General features: G+C 54.0%; 1 protein-coding gene and 2 long non-coding RNA genes across 7 annotated transcripts in view; 1 reads left to right on the forward strand and 2 right to left on the reverse strand.

Annotated features, from left to right (window-relative positions):
• The window catches only part of COL26A1 (collagen type XXVI alpha 1 chain), a 144,352-nt gene extending 133,765 nt beyond the window's left edge, over positions 1-10,587 (reverse strand). For all 3 annotated transcript variants that reach the window (XM_044390203.3, XM_026515528.4, XM_048224809.1), the window contains exon 1: positions 10,217-10,587. In XM_044390203.3, coding sequence (XP_044246138.2) covers positions 10,217-10,374 — 158 coding nt within the window. In that variant the 5' untranslated portion in view covers positions 10,375-10,587. The remainder of the gene's footprint in view (positions 1-10,216) is intronic.
• Positions 10,588-10,725: 138 nt separating this feature from the next.
• On the forward strand, positions 10,726-13,453 carry LOC123001968 (uncharacterized). The gene is made up of 3 exons (XR_006411386.2): positions 10,726-11,057; positions 11,161-11,250; positions 11,987-13,453. It is a non-coding gene; the product is annotated as an uncharacterized LOC123001968 (long non-coding RNA).
• Positions 12,012-15,229, reverse strand: LOC123001967 (uncharacterized). 3 transcript variants are annotated; one of them, XR_008960511.1, is made up of 5 exons: positions 15,077-15,229; positions 14,710-14,840; positions 14,421-14,605; positions 14,100-14,221; positions 12,012-12,466 (listed from the first exon to the last, which is right to left on the reverse strand). It is a non-coding gene; the product is annotated as an uncharacterized LOC123001967 (long non-coding RNA). The 3 variants fall into 3 exon arrangements; XR_006411384.3 differs by having other exon boundaries at positions 14,096-14,221; positions 14,421-14,589; positions 15,077-15,223; XR_006411383.3 differs by having other exon boundaries at positions 14,421-14,589; positions 15,077-15,222.
• Positions 15,230-17,127: the final 1,898 nt, after the last annotated feature.

The raw sequence follows: 17,127 nt of genomic DNA on the forward strand, positions 1-17,127 counted from the left end.
GGAGAACAGTGCGCCGTGTGTCTACTTTCTTAGCATCGGCTGCAGGATTCCCGAAAATCCTCGAACAGTTAGTTATTGTTACGATATTCCCTGCCCCAGGCGGAGTTGGTCAGGGTCCAGCTCATACACTCTAGAAGCGGCAATGAAGTGTCAGACCGGTTCAAGCCAAGAGAAGCCTGGAGTAGTGTTCTTATTGCCATAGGAATTGTTTCTCTGGGAATGGATTTTAAAATAACAGACAGGCTGGGGGCGGGGGGGGGGGGGGGGGGCGGAGGGGAGGAGAGGAGCGAAAGATGAAGGGAGAGGAGATACAGAAAACGCTGGGGCCTTGGGGAAAAGTCTCTCCAGATATTTACATCTGAGCGGTTTTCAGGAAAGGTCCCCTTTTTGCACCCATTTCTATTACAAAGGAAGAAGAAGGACCCCCTCAAGCAGATCGCCTCCATCACTCCGCTGAACACGGCTTCCAGAGCTGACCTGGTGGGGACAAAGGGCAGACAAGGACCTCCCTCCCAGACCCCTCAGAATGACAGAACTGCACGAGGGCAAAGGCCACAGCCTCAGGTTCCCAGAGGAGAGAGGTCAAGGCCTTTGTTCATTCATTCACTCAACAAGCAGCCACCGAATCCTGATGTGGGCCGGCCCACGGCTGCATGCCACGAAAACCCCGTGGAGGAAAAATACAAGTATTTTCTAAAAACTCAAGGTGCTTTGCTGCCTTTTCAAAGCTGAGGAAACACTGCAGTCTTTGCAATGTTCCAAGGAGCAAAGCGGCCGGCTCTCAGCATCCCCCGAGCACTGGGCAGCCCCCCACCCACCCACCCCCTCAGTCATTGTCAACCTACCACTGCCTATCAGTGGTCCACCAAGTGGCCCGGGACTGCCAACACTGTCTGTTAGCTGGCTCTCCTCCCACCAGCAAAGCCAGCACAAGACCCACTGTGACCATGTCTAGACATAAAGCCCAGGCTCCTCAGGGTGGCAGAAAGAGGCTTTGCCCTCTGGCTCCAAGGGCCCGGCCTGCCCGGTGCCTGCGTGAAGCCCTGGGTCCAGCCGTTCTGAACTCACCCGCACTAACCACATATGACCACGGTCAGGCCTCCCAGCCCTGACCAGGCTGTTTGGTCCACCCAAAACGCCCTCCCCCATCACTGCCGAGAACGTTCCTGTTCATCCTACAAGACCCACTTCAAAAGTGACTCCCTGGAAAGTCCTCAAAATATGTAGCCCTGATCCACCAGGCTGGTGTTTCCCGCAGTATGGCGTCCAGGACACCAGCCTGACAAAATGCTCCCCAGGAAAGGATTCATGGCCTCGTGTGTTTGTGAAACACCCCGTCCTCACAACCTTTGCAAGGTCCATGAGGCACACTGCCCATCCACCAGGCCAAAGAGAGTGCTTACCAGCATGTTTTTTCTAAGCATTCTATTAACTCATTTAAGCCTTGGAAGAACCTTCTGAAGTAAACACTGTAAACATCCCCATTTTACATGAGAAAACTGAGGCGTGAGACACCCAAACTCCCCTAGACAATTGCTCATATGTCCCTTGCCTGCCCACCCCATTTAGCCCACACCCACAAAGCAGCAAATCCCACCCTGGCTCAGGGGTCTGCCTTCGGCAACCAGTCTCTGAGGCCCCACCAATCACCAATCACCTTGCAGCCTCCAGCACCAAGCATACAATAGGTGCTCAATAGTAACTCCTTGAAGGTCAGGCACCTGAGAACCTGCGATCAGGGACACAAGGCTTCCCAGATGTGCTCATTCACTTCCCAGAGCTTGCAGAGGACATCCTGGGTGCAGGCCTCCAGGCAGCCTGCCCCAGCCCTCACATCTGAGTCCCCAGCTCCAGCTCACCTCCTGGGCTCAGCCTCCTGGTGGTTAAATGCCTGGGTAGATAAGCTCACATCCCCAAGGGGCAGGAGTGGGTGGTGGGCAGGGCCAGCTTGTGCACCCATCTCCCAGATGGGCCGGTCAGGGCCACCCTAGGGAGTAAACGGGTACGAGAAATGATTCCATCTGCAGGGAAAGTGGGAAGTGAGTTCTCGGGGTGAAAAACGCAAATAATCACAGATCCAAGAGGCACAGAGAGCTGCCCACAGAGCAGGGAGGTCAGTCCTGGAAAGCTTCCTGAAAGAAGGGGCTCTGTGGCTGTCCCGCGAAAGAGTGGAGTAAGGTCTGGGGGAGGCCTCTGGGGTAAGAAGGGGACACGCTCAGCTAGCCTGAAACAACAAGAAAGACTTCAGAGTCAGAGCAGAGGCGGGAGGGCCAGACACAGAAAGGGGCAGAGGGGGGAAGCAAGGAGCCTCCCACATTCCCCCAGGGCACAGGGGCTCCCAGGCAGGTCTTAACCCAGAGGGGCTGTGGAATCAATTTTCTGAGTCTTGGCAAGCACTTGTTTTATGAACTTGATAGAATACAATAAAAAACAGAGTATCACATATGGTAACAGTAAGCATTATTTTGTAAAACTTGTTTCAGATGTACGCGTGCGTGCGCGCATGCGCAGTCAGACTCGGTCGCCATAGAAAAGGTCTTTCTTGGTATGGGTCCTGATGAAAGAATCCCCAAAAACTCTGTTCTCCGTGCACTGCTTCCTAAACCCGGCTGCACGATAAACCACCTGGGGAAGGCCACTAAAATACAGATCTCCAGGTCCCAGACTTCCTAGGTCTGGATGGACGATCCTTTTATCTCCCGGGCTCATCTGAGTGAGCAGCCAGTCAGCGCCCAGCTGTTCAGGGCGAAGGGGAAGAGAGACCACCTAAAGCACGGGAGCAAGACTGGCTACCTAACTTGTGGGGCACAGTGCAAGAGAAAAATGTGGGGCCCCTCATGCCAGAAGCTGGGGAAAGCATGGTACTAAAGGTACAAAAGGTTCTAAGTTACAAAGCTTTTCCCTTTTCTCCTGAGGCCTCGCTCACAGGTGGGTGATGACCCCCTCGGCGCCCACAGTCTCATGAGGGATGAAAAGCAGGTGTAGCAGGGAGGAAACCAGAAGGGAACATTCAGACACAGACAGCCTAAGTTGGTCATTGTGATGGAGTCCTTTTGACGGGGGACATTTAGGGAGAGGCCATGTAACTTTCAAGGATGGGGGTGTACACGGGGAAACTCACCCCACATCTCCCCAGAGGTAACGTGTACATGGAACTGTCTTAAATGTAAGCAACAGGAGCCCCACCCTGAGCTCTGTGCTCTCCAGGGCCTGCACCTAGCCTCCTTCCGGCCACAGCGCTCCCCACGGGGCAAGGAGGCTATGGGGCCAAGGGGACGTGACCCCCAAAACCACAGCCACCCTTGTAGACCAAGTGCACGTACCTGGGGCCTGGGATTCCCTCCCTAACAGCTGGACACTCTGAGGCCTGAGGTGTGTGGCAGTTGTCAGGGCAGGATGGGAGGTACCGGGCTGGATAAAGTGTCCAGTGTATGCGTGAGGCCCCACGAGGAGCAAGGTGTTGGTTGGGACAAGAAGGGAAGTGAAGGGGGCTCTCCCTGCGCTGCCAAATTCCAGCACAAAACTCAAAGAGGCTTAGAGTTCTAAACATGAGCCTCACTCCCTACCCCAGGGCATATGGGACAGTAGGTTCGAGGTCGGGGACAGTAGGTTCGAGGTCGATGACAGCATAGATTTTATTTAACAGTTTGTAAGCTTGATTTCTAAATCACGATTTAGACATATGGTGTGTGGGCTTCCTTCTGTACCCTTGCCCCAGACCCCGCACATGTGAGGGATGGGCCGGACTTGGGGGTGGTATAGGCTGGGGAAGTCTATTTTCATGCCCACAAGGCCACTTTGTCCCAGCATCACTGAACTGGCTCTGCAAAATGTCATGTCATAGTAGCCCGGCCACCACCACAAAATACCATAGCCCAGTGGCTCAAAAAGATATTTATTTTTCACAGATATGGAGACTAAAGAGTCCAAGGTCAAAGTGCCAGCAGATTCAGTTCCCGGTGGGGCCCTCTTCCCGGCTTACAGGCGGCCACCTTCTCACTGTGTCCTCAAGTGGCAGAGAGAGAGGGAGAGAGTGCTCTGGTCTCTCTTCCCCTTCTTATAAGGACGGCAACGCCATCATGGGGACCCCAACCTCAGGACCTCATCTAAACCTAATTACCTTCCAAAGGCCCACCTCCAAATGCCATCATACTGGGGGACTCAACATAGGAATTTTGAGTTACAGCGCTCGGAAGCAATCAGCCAGGTCTAGAACCCGGGCACTCTGCAGGACTACTGGCCTTCTTCAGCAAGCCAATGGCTGGAGGGAAAAAAGCATTTTCACAAAGCAGAGAGGACTTTTCTCCCATGAGAGAGGAAAAGCAGCACAAGAACCAAAGCAAACTTTATTTAGACCCAGATTTGAACAAACTAACGAGAAAGAAACACTTTTTGGACAACTGGAGAAAATCTGGGTGTGGACTGGATTTTAGATCCAATAGTAAGTCATAAGGAACAACAATACGAGTACGGACTGCGTAGAAGTCAGCTTAGCTGGGACAGCGGCAGCGCGGTGAGGACTCAGGCGGGTACTGCACAGTACAAGTAAATGAACGGGAGTCTGGGATTTGCTTTAAAATGCTCCGCGCAGGGGCGCCTGACTGGCTCAGCTGCTAGAACATGCGACTCTTGATCTCGGGGTCGTGAATTCGAGCCCCACGTTGGGCACAGAGCCTACTTTAAAAAAAAAAAAAAAAGGTAAAATGCTCCACCCACACAAACAGGATATGTATGCGTTGGGGGGCAAAGGGGAGTCGGATAAGTGTGGCAAAGTGCAATTGTTAACAAAGCCCAGTGAGGGGTTTATTTTGCTCTCTGCTTGTGTAAAGGCTTGACAATATCCACAGGGGAAAAAAAAATTATTTTTAAATGTCCCCCAAATCAAAATGTTCAAGTTCCGAGAGAAGGGTACTTCCAAGTGGGTGTGATCTGGTCCCCTAGGGGACATTTGGCAGTGTCTGGAGACACTTCGGGTTGCTTCGGTCGGAGACAAGGGCGTGCTCCCGGTATTTAGTGGGGGGGCCATGGATGTTGCTGGTCTCCCTGCAAGGCACAGGATGGCGGCATGACAAAGGACTGCCCAGTCCACGATGTCAAGGGTACCAAGGTCGAGAAGCTGGAGATAGAGGTAAGCAGAATGTTCTAGGTGCTCATGGGAGGGCATACCAAACAAATCAAAGAGCAGATGCAAAGAAAGAGAAATAACTAACAGTATCGCTGGTGTAGAGGACAAATGATGGGCTTTGGGGCGCCTGGGTGGCTCAGTCGGTTAAGCATCTGTCTTCATTTGGCTCAGGTCATGATCCCAGGGTCCTGGGATGGAGTCCCTCATCGGGCTCCCTGCTCAGCTGGGAGCCTGATTCTCCCTCTCCCTCTGCCCTTCCCCACCCTCCCCCGCCCCCGCTCATGCTTGCTCACTCTCTCTCTCTCAAATAAATAAATACAATCTTAAAAAAAAAAAAAAAAAGACAGCCTTTCTGTGCGATGCTGGAGAGGGTAGATTTTATCATAAAGGCCAAGGCTGCAAATACATCACACTTGCCTCCACGTTCCTGTCCCTCAGTCACAGTGACATCCCTCAATTGTCTTGGCACTCCTCACAGAGCCCAGACTCCACCTCAGAATCCTTCTTAACCCACTGGCCTGGGCAGCTCCTTAACAGTCACTAGGAGTTGACCTAAGCCGATGCAGGAGACGGTGGGTCACCCAAGGGCTGGAACCAGAGGAGAGTGGCCTCTACTGCAGCTGAGAAAGGCCCATCGGGCAGTGGTGCAGAGGAGAAAGACGGATCCTTATAGAACTAAAACGGGCCCCACTGGACAGTGGCTAGGTTGGTCCTGGACCAGTCACATAGCGTCACCATCACAGGGCTGACACATACAGTGCCCTATCCCCAGGTACCTGGGCCGAGGGGCAGGAAGTCCCGATGCCAGACCCCATCACCACTGCCGATGAGCAATGGCTTTGCGAAAACAGATCGACAGCCCCCCTGACCTTCTGCAGGAGGCTGGAGGGTCCCCTGCAGGAGGCCTTTCTAGGCAGCTGGGAGAGAAGGTCGAGGGCACAGGAAGTTGAAGGTCGGAAGGCCACAAACATGGGACAAGAAGACAACGTGAGCAAAGGAGGGGTCAGCCACATGAGTAAGGGGTGGGATGGAAGAGGCTGCATCCAGAATTTATGAATTTATGAGAGAGATATATTGAGGTGTGAGGAGGTTCCTGCGGGGAAGTGAGAGCCTGGCAAGGCACAAGGCCACGGATAGTGGCTAAGGGGAAGGGAAGGGGAAGGGAGGGGAGCGGAGGCCTAGAGTAACGCAGGGCCTTGGTGAGCCACACACCTGGATATCCCGGTGCTCAGAATAATGGTAGAGTGGGGAGGGGTGAGGAGTGAGCGGGTGGCAAGGATGACAGGTTCATGCGGGTAAAGCCACGAGGATGGAACAGGCCACAGGCTGGGGAATATTCCTCATTCATTAGTATCAGCATCACTAAAGGTGCGACCCAGAGTGAGAGCACCAGCACGCGCCGTGGGGCTGGAGGGTGAGGGGCAGCCTAGGTATGGCACAGGGGGCCAGGGGGCCAGAGGGCGGCAGTGTGAGCCAAGGCTCAGACATGTGGCTGAGCAGCTCAGACTCCATCCTGACCACAGTGGGGACGGCCGAACAAGGTCCGACCCGTGCTGCAAGCCCAGCATCTGCACGCCCTTCCTGCTCTTGGCGCCTTGCACGTGGAGGCTCCCAACAAGCCTCGCCATTTTCCAGAACAGAATTCTATGGCACCTATGAATTCCTCATTGACCCGGCTATCTGAGAAGGTACGCTCCTCAAGGTTGGTGGACAGAACCCACTTACTGAGCCATCCGTTAGCTTGAGTCATAACATGTAGACATTTAGCCCTACGGTGTATGGGCTCCGTTTGTTCTCGTGCCTCGGGCCCTACACGAGAGTAAGCGGTTTCTGGAATGAGCTCTCTTCTTCAGGGGAAAAGCAAAAAACAGCTTTGTCCCTGGTCCCCCCGCCCCAAAAACCCACTCTCCGGACGTATTTATTCCTTCCTCTGCTGAAATCTGGGCAGGTCCCACATCTCTTCTGTTTTCCCCTAGTCAGAAGAACACCTCCGCTCCAAAAATTAATAGGAAATATAAAATGTATCATTTATCCAGATTAAAACTTCTTCTTCTTCCAGCTGGGAGACCTACAACACAGATAAGGCATAGAACCCCTCATCAGGTCTCCATCCTTGTGCCCCAATCACTCGCTGCTGCTCTGGCCCCTTTAGGTCTGGAGATAGAGCTGAGGAGGAGACAACAGACAAAACACCCCAGAAAATATCTGTGGCAGAAAAGGGAAGGAGGGAAGGAGGCGAGGAGAAAGGGAACTGAGGGAAATGTGCATACTTTAAAGAGTTTCACAAATGCATTATGCTTACTAGGGTAGGATGGAGAAACTGAGGCAGGGGATTGGGGGCCCCCGTTCTTAGTGCAGCCCTGTAGGTGGACGAATGCTGCATTTCCCTTCAGCTTGGATTTGGCCCCTGAACAGCTCTATGGCCGGCAAAAAGCATTAGTGGCCCATATGCAGAGCTGATAGGTTCTACTGGAAACAATCCTCCGAGGAAGTGGGGGTCCTCTTTTTTTTTCTTTTTTTTTTTTTTTTTTTACCAAAATTGCTTAAGCAGAGGGGTCCACCCTGGGCTTCTGACAAAGGGGAGCAGAGCAGAGCAGCCCAGGTTAGGCGAGGGGCCCCCAGCACAGGCCAGACCCAGAAGGGCAGGCATAGGCTTGGACGTGGGCACTCACACACAAAGGATAATACAAACCACATCCAAAAATCAGATGCCAACAGGAGCAATAGCATGAAGTTAAAGGAAGACTATTTGTCAAGAAACAGCTCTGTCACTTGGCCCATCGACTGAGACCAATCCACACACAGAGCCAAAGCCGAGGCCAAGGCCGTGAAGGGCACTGGGCCAAACGCTGTCTCCCAAGCCCTCTGCTTCTGGGGCTTTTGAATTTCAGGACACAGGCCACCTGCGACTGATCGCTCATGAGACACGGGACCGTGTGACACCAGGCCGGCTCAAGCCCGCTATGGCCACACTAGGCCATGCATGGCAGGATTCAGTTACGCTCCCGAGCGTCAATCTCCAGCATCTGGAACCCGCCCCAAGCCTCCTTAACACCTCCCAGTATCCTATTCAGGAATCCGTTTTCCACAGATTCATCCAGATCCTCCCTAAACCTAATTATACCTTCTCCCGGCTCCCATCCTGGTAGAAAGAGTTCTGGAAGATTACCACTGTTTGGGCCTCTTTTTTTTTATGCTGCAACAATCCTTCCAAGTTTCTGTGGCGGCCCCCAAGTTCCAGCCCACGAAACGCCGGGATGCCCGTCCCCATTCACTCGCTTCCTTCAGGGACCTCACCTCTGGCTCTTCCCTAGCACAGACGTTCCACCCTGCGGGAGCGTTTTTGGATTTTCCTTCCCACACTTTTTAATTACAAAAATTATACATGAATATATGCTCCTGGTAAAAGATGCTAACAAGACCCAAGTCAAGGGAGGGAGAAAATGAAAGTCCACCCCTGCCCTCCGGCCTCTGGGCTTTTCATACAGGTCCCTGCAAGAAATGTTTGCCTACAAGCTTTATTTCTGGGCATTTACACACCCATAAATCAGAATATTTTTTTTCCTAAATGAGATCATGTTATACAAATCATCCTACAACTTGAAAAGTTTATTTTTTCAGACTCCTCTCATATGGAAGCGTGCAGAGGCCGCACTACTGTGGGTGTTTGGAGAATAATACTAATAGAAGCCATGTTTGGAAGTATTTCCAAACAAAATGAGGGAAATCAAATTGTATCCAAAGTTTTCCAGAAGTACTTTTTTGCCTTTCGGAGTCTCGCCTTACCCAGCCCCGGAGTGTACAGCCCGCCCAGCACCAAGCATCCCTGTTCCCCGGGGCTGTAAGACATTGCCAGGATTCGTCCTGGTAGCTCTCCCGGGTTTGGTAAATAACTATCACCGAGGAGAAAGAACTGGGACCTGTCTCTTGCTTCTTCCATAATAACAAGCCGAGCGGTGCGGCAGAAAGCTCAGGATTTGGAGAAAGCCGACAGAAGATCAGTCTTGAGTTGCCACAAAGTTGGGGACCTCCCCCTGGGGCTCAACTTCCTCACTTGAAGGAAAGATGATGCTGTAATAGGTACCCCTGGCGTAGTTTTAGGATCAAAAGGCGTGGAAGGTACGAACGGCGGCGCGTTGTGTGCTCTAGAGAGCTAGGACAGCCGCGTGAGTTGTAATTATTAAATGAGGAAAAGCTAAATTCGAGTGAGCTCCGTAAATGAGGCGTTTGGCAACTTTTCCTCGCGTGCTTACTCGTTTTCGGGGGGAATTCAACCGCGCGGGGAGGAGACGCTGCCCCAACCGTCCCGGGGGGTGGCGAGGGCGCCACCTGCCGGCAGAGGAGGAGGCCGCCGGCGCGTCCCGGCACCTTGGGCTCGGTGACCTAGCTCCTTCTGCCGCCCCACCGCGGGTCCATCCGATCCGGGCCGGGTTCCACGTCCCCAGGTGGCTGGGGAGGCGCAGTCCCCCAGACGGGACGGAATCGTCCTCCTGGTGTCCCTGGGCAGCCGGCAGGAGAGGCGGGAGCCCCGGACGCTCGGCCTTGGCAACCCGGGAACCTGGTCCCCGACACAAAGCCGCGGCCGCGCAGGTGAGCGCGGCGGAGCCACGTGAGCCGGTAAACACCGGGGACTGAGCCACCCAGCCCCAGCGGGCCACGGTCGCCCCTCCGCGCGCCCCCGCCGCAGGTTTCAGCCACCCTCACTCGGAGCCGGGAGCCGAAGGGGCGAAGGTTGGGAGAGCAAAGAAAGGAAGAGAGAGGGTGGGCGCGGCCCGAGACCACCTCAGTCCGGGCCCCGCACGTCCGGACCCTCGGCCCCGAGCCCCCAGCCCCCCACCACGCCGCGTCCGCAGCCCCACGGCCCAGCGCTCCACCCCACACACACACACACACACCGCCCGGCGTCCCCCGCCCCGCAGCCCCTTGCCTGCAGCCCCCAATCCTCGACTGCCCCGGATCCCCAGCCCCCGACCGCCTGGATCCGCAGCCCCGGACCGGCCCGCGTCCCCAGCCCCCACCCGCCCAGGACCCCCAGCGTCCCCCCCCCCCCGCCCCCGTCCCGCCCAGGCCCTGCAGCCCCGCGCTACTCACCGGCGGCTCCCGTAGCCGCTGCTGGGGGAGCCGGCGCCCGGCTCGGGGTAGCCGTGCTGCTGCAGGGCTGCGGCCGGGAAGGGGTACAGGAAGCCGGTGGCCAGCGCCGACCCGCAGAGGCAGCAGCACGCCCAGGGCAGGAGGAGAGCCAGCTTCATCTTGCGCGGCCGCCCGCGGGGACCCGGAGCCCGGGCGGGAGGACAGGCGGGAGCGCACCCGCGGCCGGACCGAACCCGCGGCCCCCGCCGGGAGCAGAGCGAGGCAGCCGGCGAGCGAGCGGAGCCCGGCCGGGAGTTGGAAGTTTCTGGGGGGGGCGCCCACGCCTCACCAGGGCCGCCTTTTCAAATTCGGCGAGGTGGGCTCTGCGCCGTCAAAGGGGGCGTGGGGTTTTTTCGTTAACCCTCGGCGGTCCGCGGCCGAGGAGGAGCCAGTGGCTGCAGAGCCGGGGGTCCGGGAGCCGCGTGCCCGGAAAGCCAGACCTTGCTCCCGCGTCCGCGCGCACACACTCTAGAACCTTCCCAACCAAGTCCTGTTCGGGTCCCCAAACGCTCGTGGGGCACCCACTCTGTGCCAGGCGATGTCCCCTGGGCAAAGTTGTTTAGTCCCCACAACATTGCTTTCTGTATTAGGTGGCGCTGTTCCCATTTTTCAGAGGGGGAAACCGAGGCTCACAGGAATTAAGCCGAAAAATAACGTGGTCCTGGTCCAGGACCCTTTGGACCAAACAATTGCTCGCCCAGGCTTTCCTAGAATCCTCTTCCCTTTCACCTCCACCCTGCACCTCGACCTCCAAGGTGAGCTGTCGCACGGAACACAGAACGAGGAAAGCGCTGGATTTGGGGTGAGGAGTTGTTTCTGGAATCGCGGATTCGTGAGGTATTGGATCTGGAACATAGCTGGACGGAGGGGAGATCTAATACAATCCCACCTCCCACCTTTTACAGATGGACAAGCTGAGCCCACCAACCTGGCCCCAGGTTGGTCTCTTCTGGGCTGCTGGATACCCACGGCATTGTACCTCATGCAACAGACAGGTAGGACCCGAATCCAGCCTGTGCCCCACTCCCCAGGTTGGGAGTCTTTCTAATTCCCCGCCAAAGCATACTAAGGGCCCGCAGAGGCCCTGAGGCTGCCTCTGGCCCTGTTCACAGTGGGGAGCTCCTAGTCTGTAAAATGTGGTAAATCTGGAGAGAAGCCATCCAATATGGAAGTGCTTAATGGATTGCAATACATTTTGCAGAATTGTGGGATTGTTTTTACAGGAAGACAGGAGGATGCTGTTGGCAATGTGGCCGGAAAGGCCCACTCCAGTGGCTTTTGCCCTCTTGCTTACATATCCCATAGGTACCCCCTTGGGTACATACCCCAAAATGTCATATCCAAACCACTTCACCCTCTCCCCCACTTTCTACCCCCTCTTTCGCCACTCAGTACCCTCAAATCCTGCCCAGGGCTTTTCAATGGCACTCCCACCCACACTTCCCAAGTCTCCGAACAAGACTCAGGATGGATGAGTCCATTTCAGGGTAGGCAGCCCATAAGTGTCACTTGGACCTAGGACGACTTCCTTTTCATCTTGCCCTCCATCCCTCTCTCAAGACCTAAAAGAGTCAGAGAATGTGGGGTATCAGGGGATTTTTAGGGCCTCCCCCAAAACTGATCTGTGCTCCCTGGACAGTTGGCTAACTCCCAGTGAGTGATGAGGTCATTCCCCATCTCCCAGGAATTTGTAAACATTCTGTCTTTCTTCTTCCTCTCCTTTACTTTCAGAATGAGACAAGAGAAATTCCACGTGATTGTAAATGACTTTTATGCTGCAGGCATGACAGTAAGAGAACAAGACTTTTTTTTTTTTAAGAATTTCCTTTTTATCTTAAAGTCATTTTTTTCCCCCAGGGCCACAAGCTGCACCCCAGCTAGAGGGACCTAGGAGAGGACGGGATAACACTGTTCCGTATTCCGCAGGATTCTTTTAGGATGAAAAGCTGTAGGAAAAGAATGAATTCATCCCAGCAGCTTCAGGACTGGGCAGTTGTCTGAGTTTGGTCCTCCCCATCATATCTAGGACAGTCAGTTCAGTCTGGCCCCATGACCGTGTACCAGGCAACTTCTGTGTGTCCCGCGCCGTGCGGCATGTGGTAAAGGCTGGTAGAGAAGCAGAGAACATGGTTGTTCCCTTCAGGGCGACTGCACTATTCTTTAGTAAGGTTTTAAAGTGGCAAAAGGCAGCCAACAGTTCGGACACATGTTCTGCAAACAAGAGGAAGTTCCATTTAGATGGTAAGGGATAAAAAGACAAAGATGCATAAAATCAAGAAGAGAAATATGATGTCCCCCCCACCAGCCAGACCCAGAAGTCCCAGGTCTGCTCCTGGCTCCCCCACTAACTTGCTGATGACCTGGAGTAAACTGCCCTCGCTGGTCCTCCCCGGCGTCTTTATTTATAAAGTGAAAAGTGGATTGGCTTGTCCCTGAAGATCTTTCCAGTTCTGGTCTTCAGTAACTCACTTTTCCCTTCACCCTCCACTCCCCTCTCCAAGGCAGCTGTGGATATACCCAAGCTTTTTAAGCTCTCACTCCTGTAGGCAAGATTTTCAGCTGCTGCACGCCCCTCCCCACCAGCAGGGCCATGCGAGCCGAGAAGAATGGAGAAGGGTTCATGGCATCATACTCTAAACTCCCCAAAAGGGAACACCAGTGAGTGAGCCCAACTCCAACAAGTTCCAGCTGTGTGACCTTGGACACGATACCTAACCTCTCTGAGCACCCTCATCTGTAAAATCAGTAATAATAACAGCACCTAATGTATGGGTTTGCTAAAAGAATTTAATGAGTTATTTACATGTAGTGTCTGAATGCTGTGGGTAACACCTTCTAATGCTCACTAAATGTTAATTGTGATAATTTGCAAGGCTTTGGTGAGGGATAAAATTGAAGACCACCACCCTTCTCAAACCCCGGGGTGGGCCTGACCAGGAGGCTCATATCCCAGAATGTGCGGAGCTTTCTCAGACGACTCTTGGAGCCCCAGGATAAACCTTTATGTCTTATTCCATGCCCAACAATTTAAAACAAAACTTTATTTTAGAACAAACATGGGAGGGGCGCCTGGCTGGCTCAGTGGGTAAAGCATCTGACTCTTGATCTCAGGGTCTTGAGTTCAAGCCCCACGTTGGGAGAGGAGCCCGCTTAAAATTTTTAAAAAGACAAAAAATTTAAAATAAAAAATAAAACAAATATGGGGATATCATTGTGTAGAATGTGCAATTTGTGTGGTTTTTTTTTTTTTTTTTTAGATAAAACGTATTTGTGGTGGATGGCAACAGTGGGAAGGTGTGAGCACCCGAAATAAAGAGCCAGGCCATACCCTTAGAACTCAATCATTAGACTTGATTAGCTGGCCTTGTCAGCGCTCCACACAAGCACTTCTCTCGATAGTCCATAGCCGTGCCTGTGGCACCCCCAAATACGCGCTAACGCTTCGGGAGAGGCAGTGAGCCAAGAGCCCAAGAAATTGAGCCATAAGGGCTTAGAGCTGGGACCCTGTCTGCAGTGTTGGCTTCTTCCTCCTCTCGTCCTTGGTGACCTTGGGCAACCACCTAACCGCCCCTCCCAACCTCAATACAACGAAAACCCCACAAATGAGGATGGGCGGGGCTTTACAGAGCGCCCCCACTGTCTCCACAACCCTGACATGGACAGGCAGGGTTCTCAGAATCCCCATTGTTCAGACAAGGAGTTGAGGGAAGCGATTTGTCCAGGACCCTGCGCTCTCCTTGTTTCGTGAGTTCAAAAGTGCCTTAAAAAAAACGGGTTGTTTGTACAAAGAGGGATCAGATTTCTTGGTGGAAGGAGACAACCCCCCACACATATACACACACACTTGACGAGGGGGCTCCACCGCAGCTGTTACCAGGCCTTCCTGATAAGAAAATATCAGTCAGCATCCTCTTCTGCAGACAAAAAGCAGATCTTCAGTTCTGCTGGAGTCAGCAGAATGAGCCCCTGAACGGAGAAGTAAATATTCATCAAGCCGAAGCCAAGGTAAATATTGACCTTCTGGCATGATAAATCCCCCTGTTAATCGAAAACAGAAATCTCCCCCTCCCCCCGAGTGCCCTATTGGACATGGATTCTGCAGAATCCGCCCCCCCCCCCCCCAGAAGTTCAGGGAGGCAATGCAGGACCGGAGCGGTTTTCGCACCGTTTTCTCCAGCAGCCCCGAATCCCAGCTGTTCCGGATCCCAGGACAGCCCAGAAATGGGCTGGGTTGACTCAAGGTAGCGGGATGGTCACAACAGAAGGGCTTCTTTGTTCTGTCCAAGCTTTCTGTGTCCTTGGCCAGGCCAGAACATGAGCAAAGCGTGGACATTCTGGAAGATTCAAACCCTGAATTTTTCTTCTTTCCCTGCACACCCCCCGCCCAGGCGTCCAGCCAGGCCCTTTAAAAGGGGTCTCTTCTTTGCCCAGCAGACCTGCAGGTGTAAGCCTACCTGTTTCCCCAAACACTGGCCGTGATGTAGACGGTCGGAAGATAGCAAATGGGATGCCCATCGCGAGAGCCCATGATCTCAAACAGAAGTGCGAAAGGAAAACAAACCAAACAAAGGGTCGAAAACAAAACCTAAAAAACACCCCAAAAATAGGGAGTCTGCCCAGTCGCAACGCCAGGAGTCCAGCTCATGTGGCGATCGGTTTGCTCCCTGATACAGCCACAGCTCAAGCAATGCCTCCCAAAGAGCTTACCGAGGTGGCTCTGTGATAAAGAACGAAAGGGGATGCCTTCGTGGGCTCCGTCCGCTGCTATAACAGATTACCATTGACTAGGGGGCTTAGAAACAACAGAAATTTATTCCTTACAGTTCTGGGAGCTGGAAGTCCAAGATCAAGGTGCTGACAGACTTGGTGACAGAGGAGGGACGCTTCCTGGTTCATGCATGGCCATCTTCTCGCTGTGTCCTCACATGGCAGAGGGGACAAGGGAGCCCGCAGGGGCTTTTAAGAGGACACTAGTCCTGTTCGGGGAGGGCTCCACCCTCGTGAGCTAAGCACCTCCCCAAAGCCCCACCTCCTAATACCACGGCACTCGGGGCGAAGACCTCACTGAATGAACTGGGGTTGGGGGGCAGAAACATACAGTCCATTGCAGGGGACTGAAATTATAAAATGAGGAAGAGGCAACACCCACAAGAGTGTTGGCCGTACCAGCGTTACCCTCGTGCAGGTATGAAGACTGTGGGGTGTTTAGACACAGTGACCCCACATCGTGATGTGGCGCCCACAAGGGCCCGAGCTGAGGCTCTGTGATGCGGAGCCCTGCCCAGAGCAGGTAGGAGTGGCCGCGGGAGGGATGCTGGACTGGGAGGAGGGAAGACCAGCAGGAAGTGATCCCGATCTCCCAAGTCATGCAGGGAAAAGGAAATAAACTTGTTCTTTGAGCCTCAAGGAGAAATTGGAGGCCGATGGATGGACAAGATCAGTTGAACATGAGGAAGAACTTCGTGAGTCAGGTGAGTAAGTGGAGACTGATTCTAGGCCTTCGGGGCAAGAAAAGCAGCTATCGGATGGCGGAATTTCCCCCAAATGGGCCTGAGTAAGTCTGGTAGATGTCACTGTGCTCACCAACGTCTGGATCTGCTGTCCTCTCCTGGCACAGAGAAGACCTCCCTCACCAGCCCCCCGTGCAGCTGGGCAGGGCCCTGCGACTAGCTCTGGCCAGTAGGCTTGAGCAGAAGGGACCACGCCACTTCTGGGCCAAGAGAGATGAGGGGGTATGGCTTAGTGCAAAAGGGTCCTTGGCCCCACAGAGGCGGTTAGAAAATTATCTCCTACAGGCAAGATTGCCCCTTCTGGTGCCTGTCCGGCTGCATTTTTGCAGGATCTGGGTCACGTCCCTCTCTTTCGCTGGACCAGCTGTGTCTGTCGCTCTCACTGAGCAGACCCTAATGCAGGACGAACCCAGGGGCCCAGGGGAGGCTCTGTGCTTAGGCCCCGGAGGTGGCCAGCCAGGTCAGACATCAGTTTCACCCTCCGCTGGACTTAAAGCACCGTTAGGAAGGATGCAAACGAAGGAACATGTCCCTGGTGCCCCTCAGAGGAGACTAGGAGGTCTGGTGGCAGGGAAATCCATGCGGACTCGCGAGAGGGGAGATTTGGGCAAAGCCGGGAGGCAGGGAGGGCACAGGGAGCCGGAGCATGGTGACGGAGCACGGTGACCGGGAAGGGCAGGATCATGTGCGGTGCCCAAGGGCTCGGGGTGGGGAGGCTGGGATGCAGCGGAAGGCGCACACCCCGGGTACCACACGCGTGCTGACTTCCCGCACGCCCCCAGGAGGAGGAGAACTGGGGGCCAAGCTGCCCTCCCAGGGGCAGCATCTGCAGGACATTCACGCAAGTTTTGGCCCCCGGGCAACAACTGTTTGCTGTGTGTTTTTAATTTCTTTATGTGTGACAAAGAAAAAGAGAACCACAGATGGAAATGGCAGGTGGGTCCTGTGGATGACCAGACCAAAGAAGGAACCTGCCATTCGTTCCAAGACGTTCTGGTGCCTGCCCCTCTCCCCACTCTCTATCCAAACTCCCGAAGCAAGGATTGTCAGGTACAACGCTCAAACTAAAAGCTTCCAGATAGCCTTGGGAATATCAGCCCGCCGTCACCTTAGAAAGATTTACCCTGGAAGTCTCCGTGGCGCATAATCTGAAACACCTTCCCCGGGGCTGCTGGGAAGGCATGTTTTGCTGAAAACCAGACAGGAAGGAAGGCCATATTCCCTAAGGGTGGCTTTGATACTAAGACCCAGAAGAAAGAGAATGAAAAGGTTGCTCCACTTGATAAAACCCGTATTGCCATTTACTATTATGAAGTGTCTGTTTGAAGTCAAAACAAGTGCTAGATAAGCCCTTCATTGAGA

The sequence above is a fragment of the Ursus arctos genome, unplaced genomic scaffold, assembly GCF_023065955.2.
Source record: "Ursus arctos isolate Adak ecotype North America unplaced genomic scaffold, UrsArc2.0 scaffold_2, whole genome shotgun sequence".
NCBI classification, from domain to species: Eukaryota; Metazoa; Chordata; class Mammalia; order Carnivora; family Ursidae; genus Ursus; species Ursus arctos.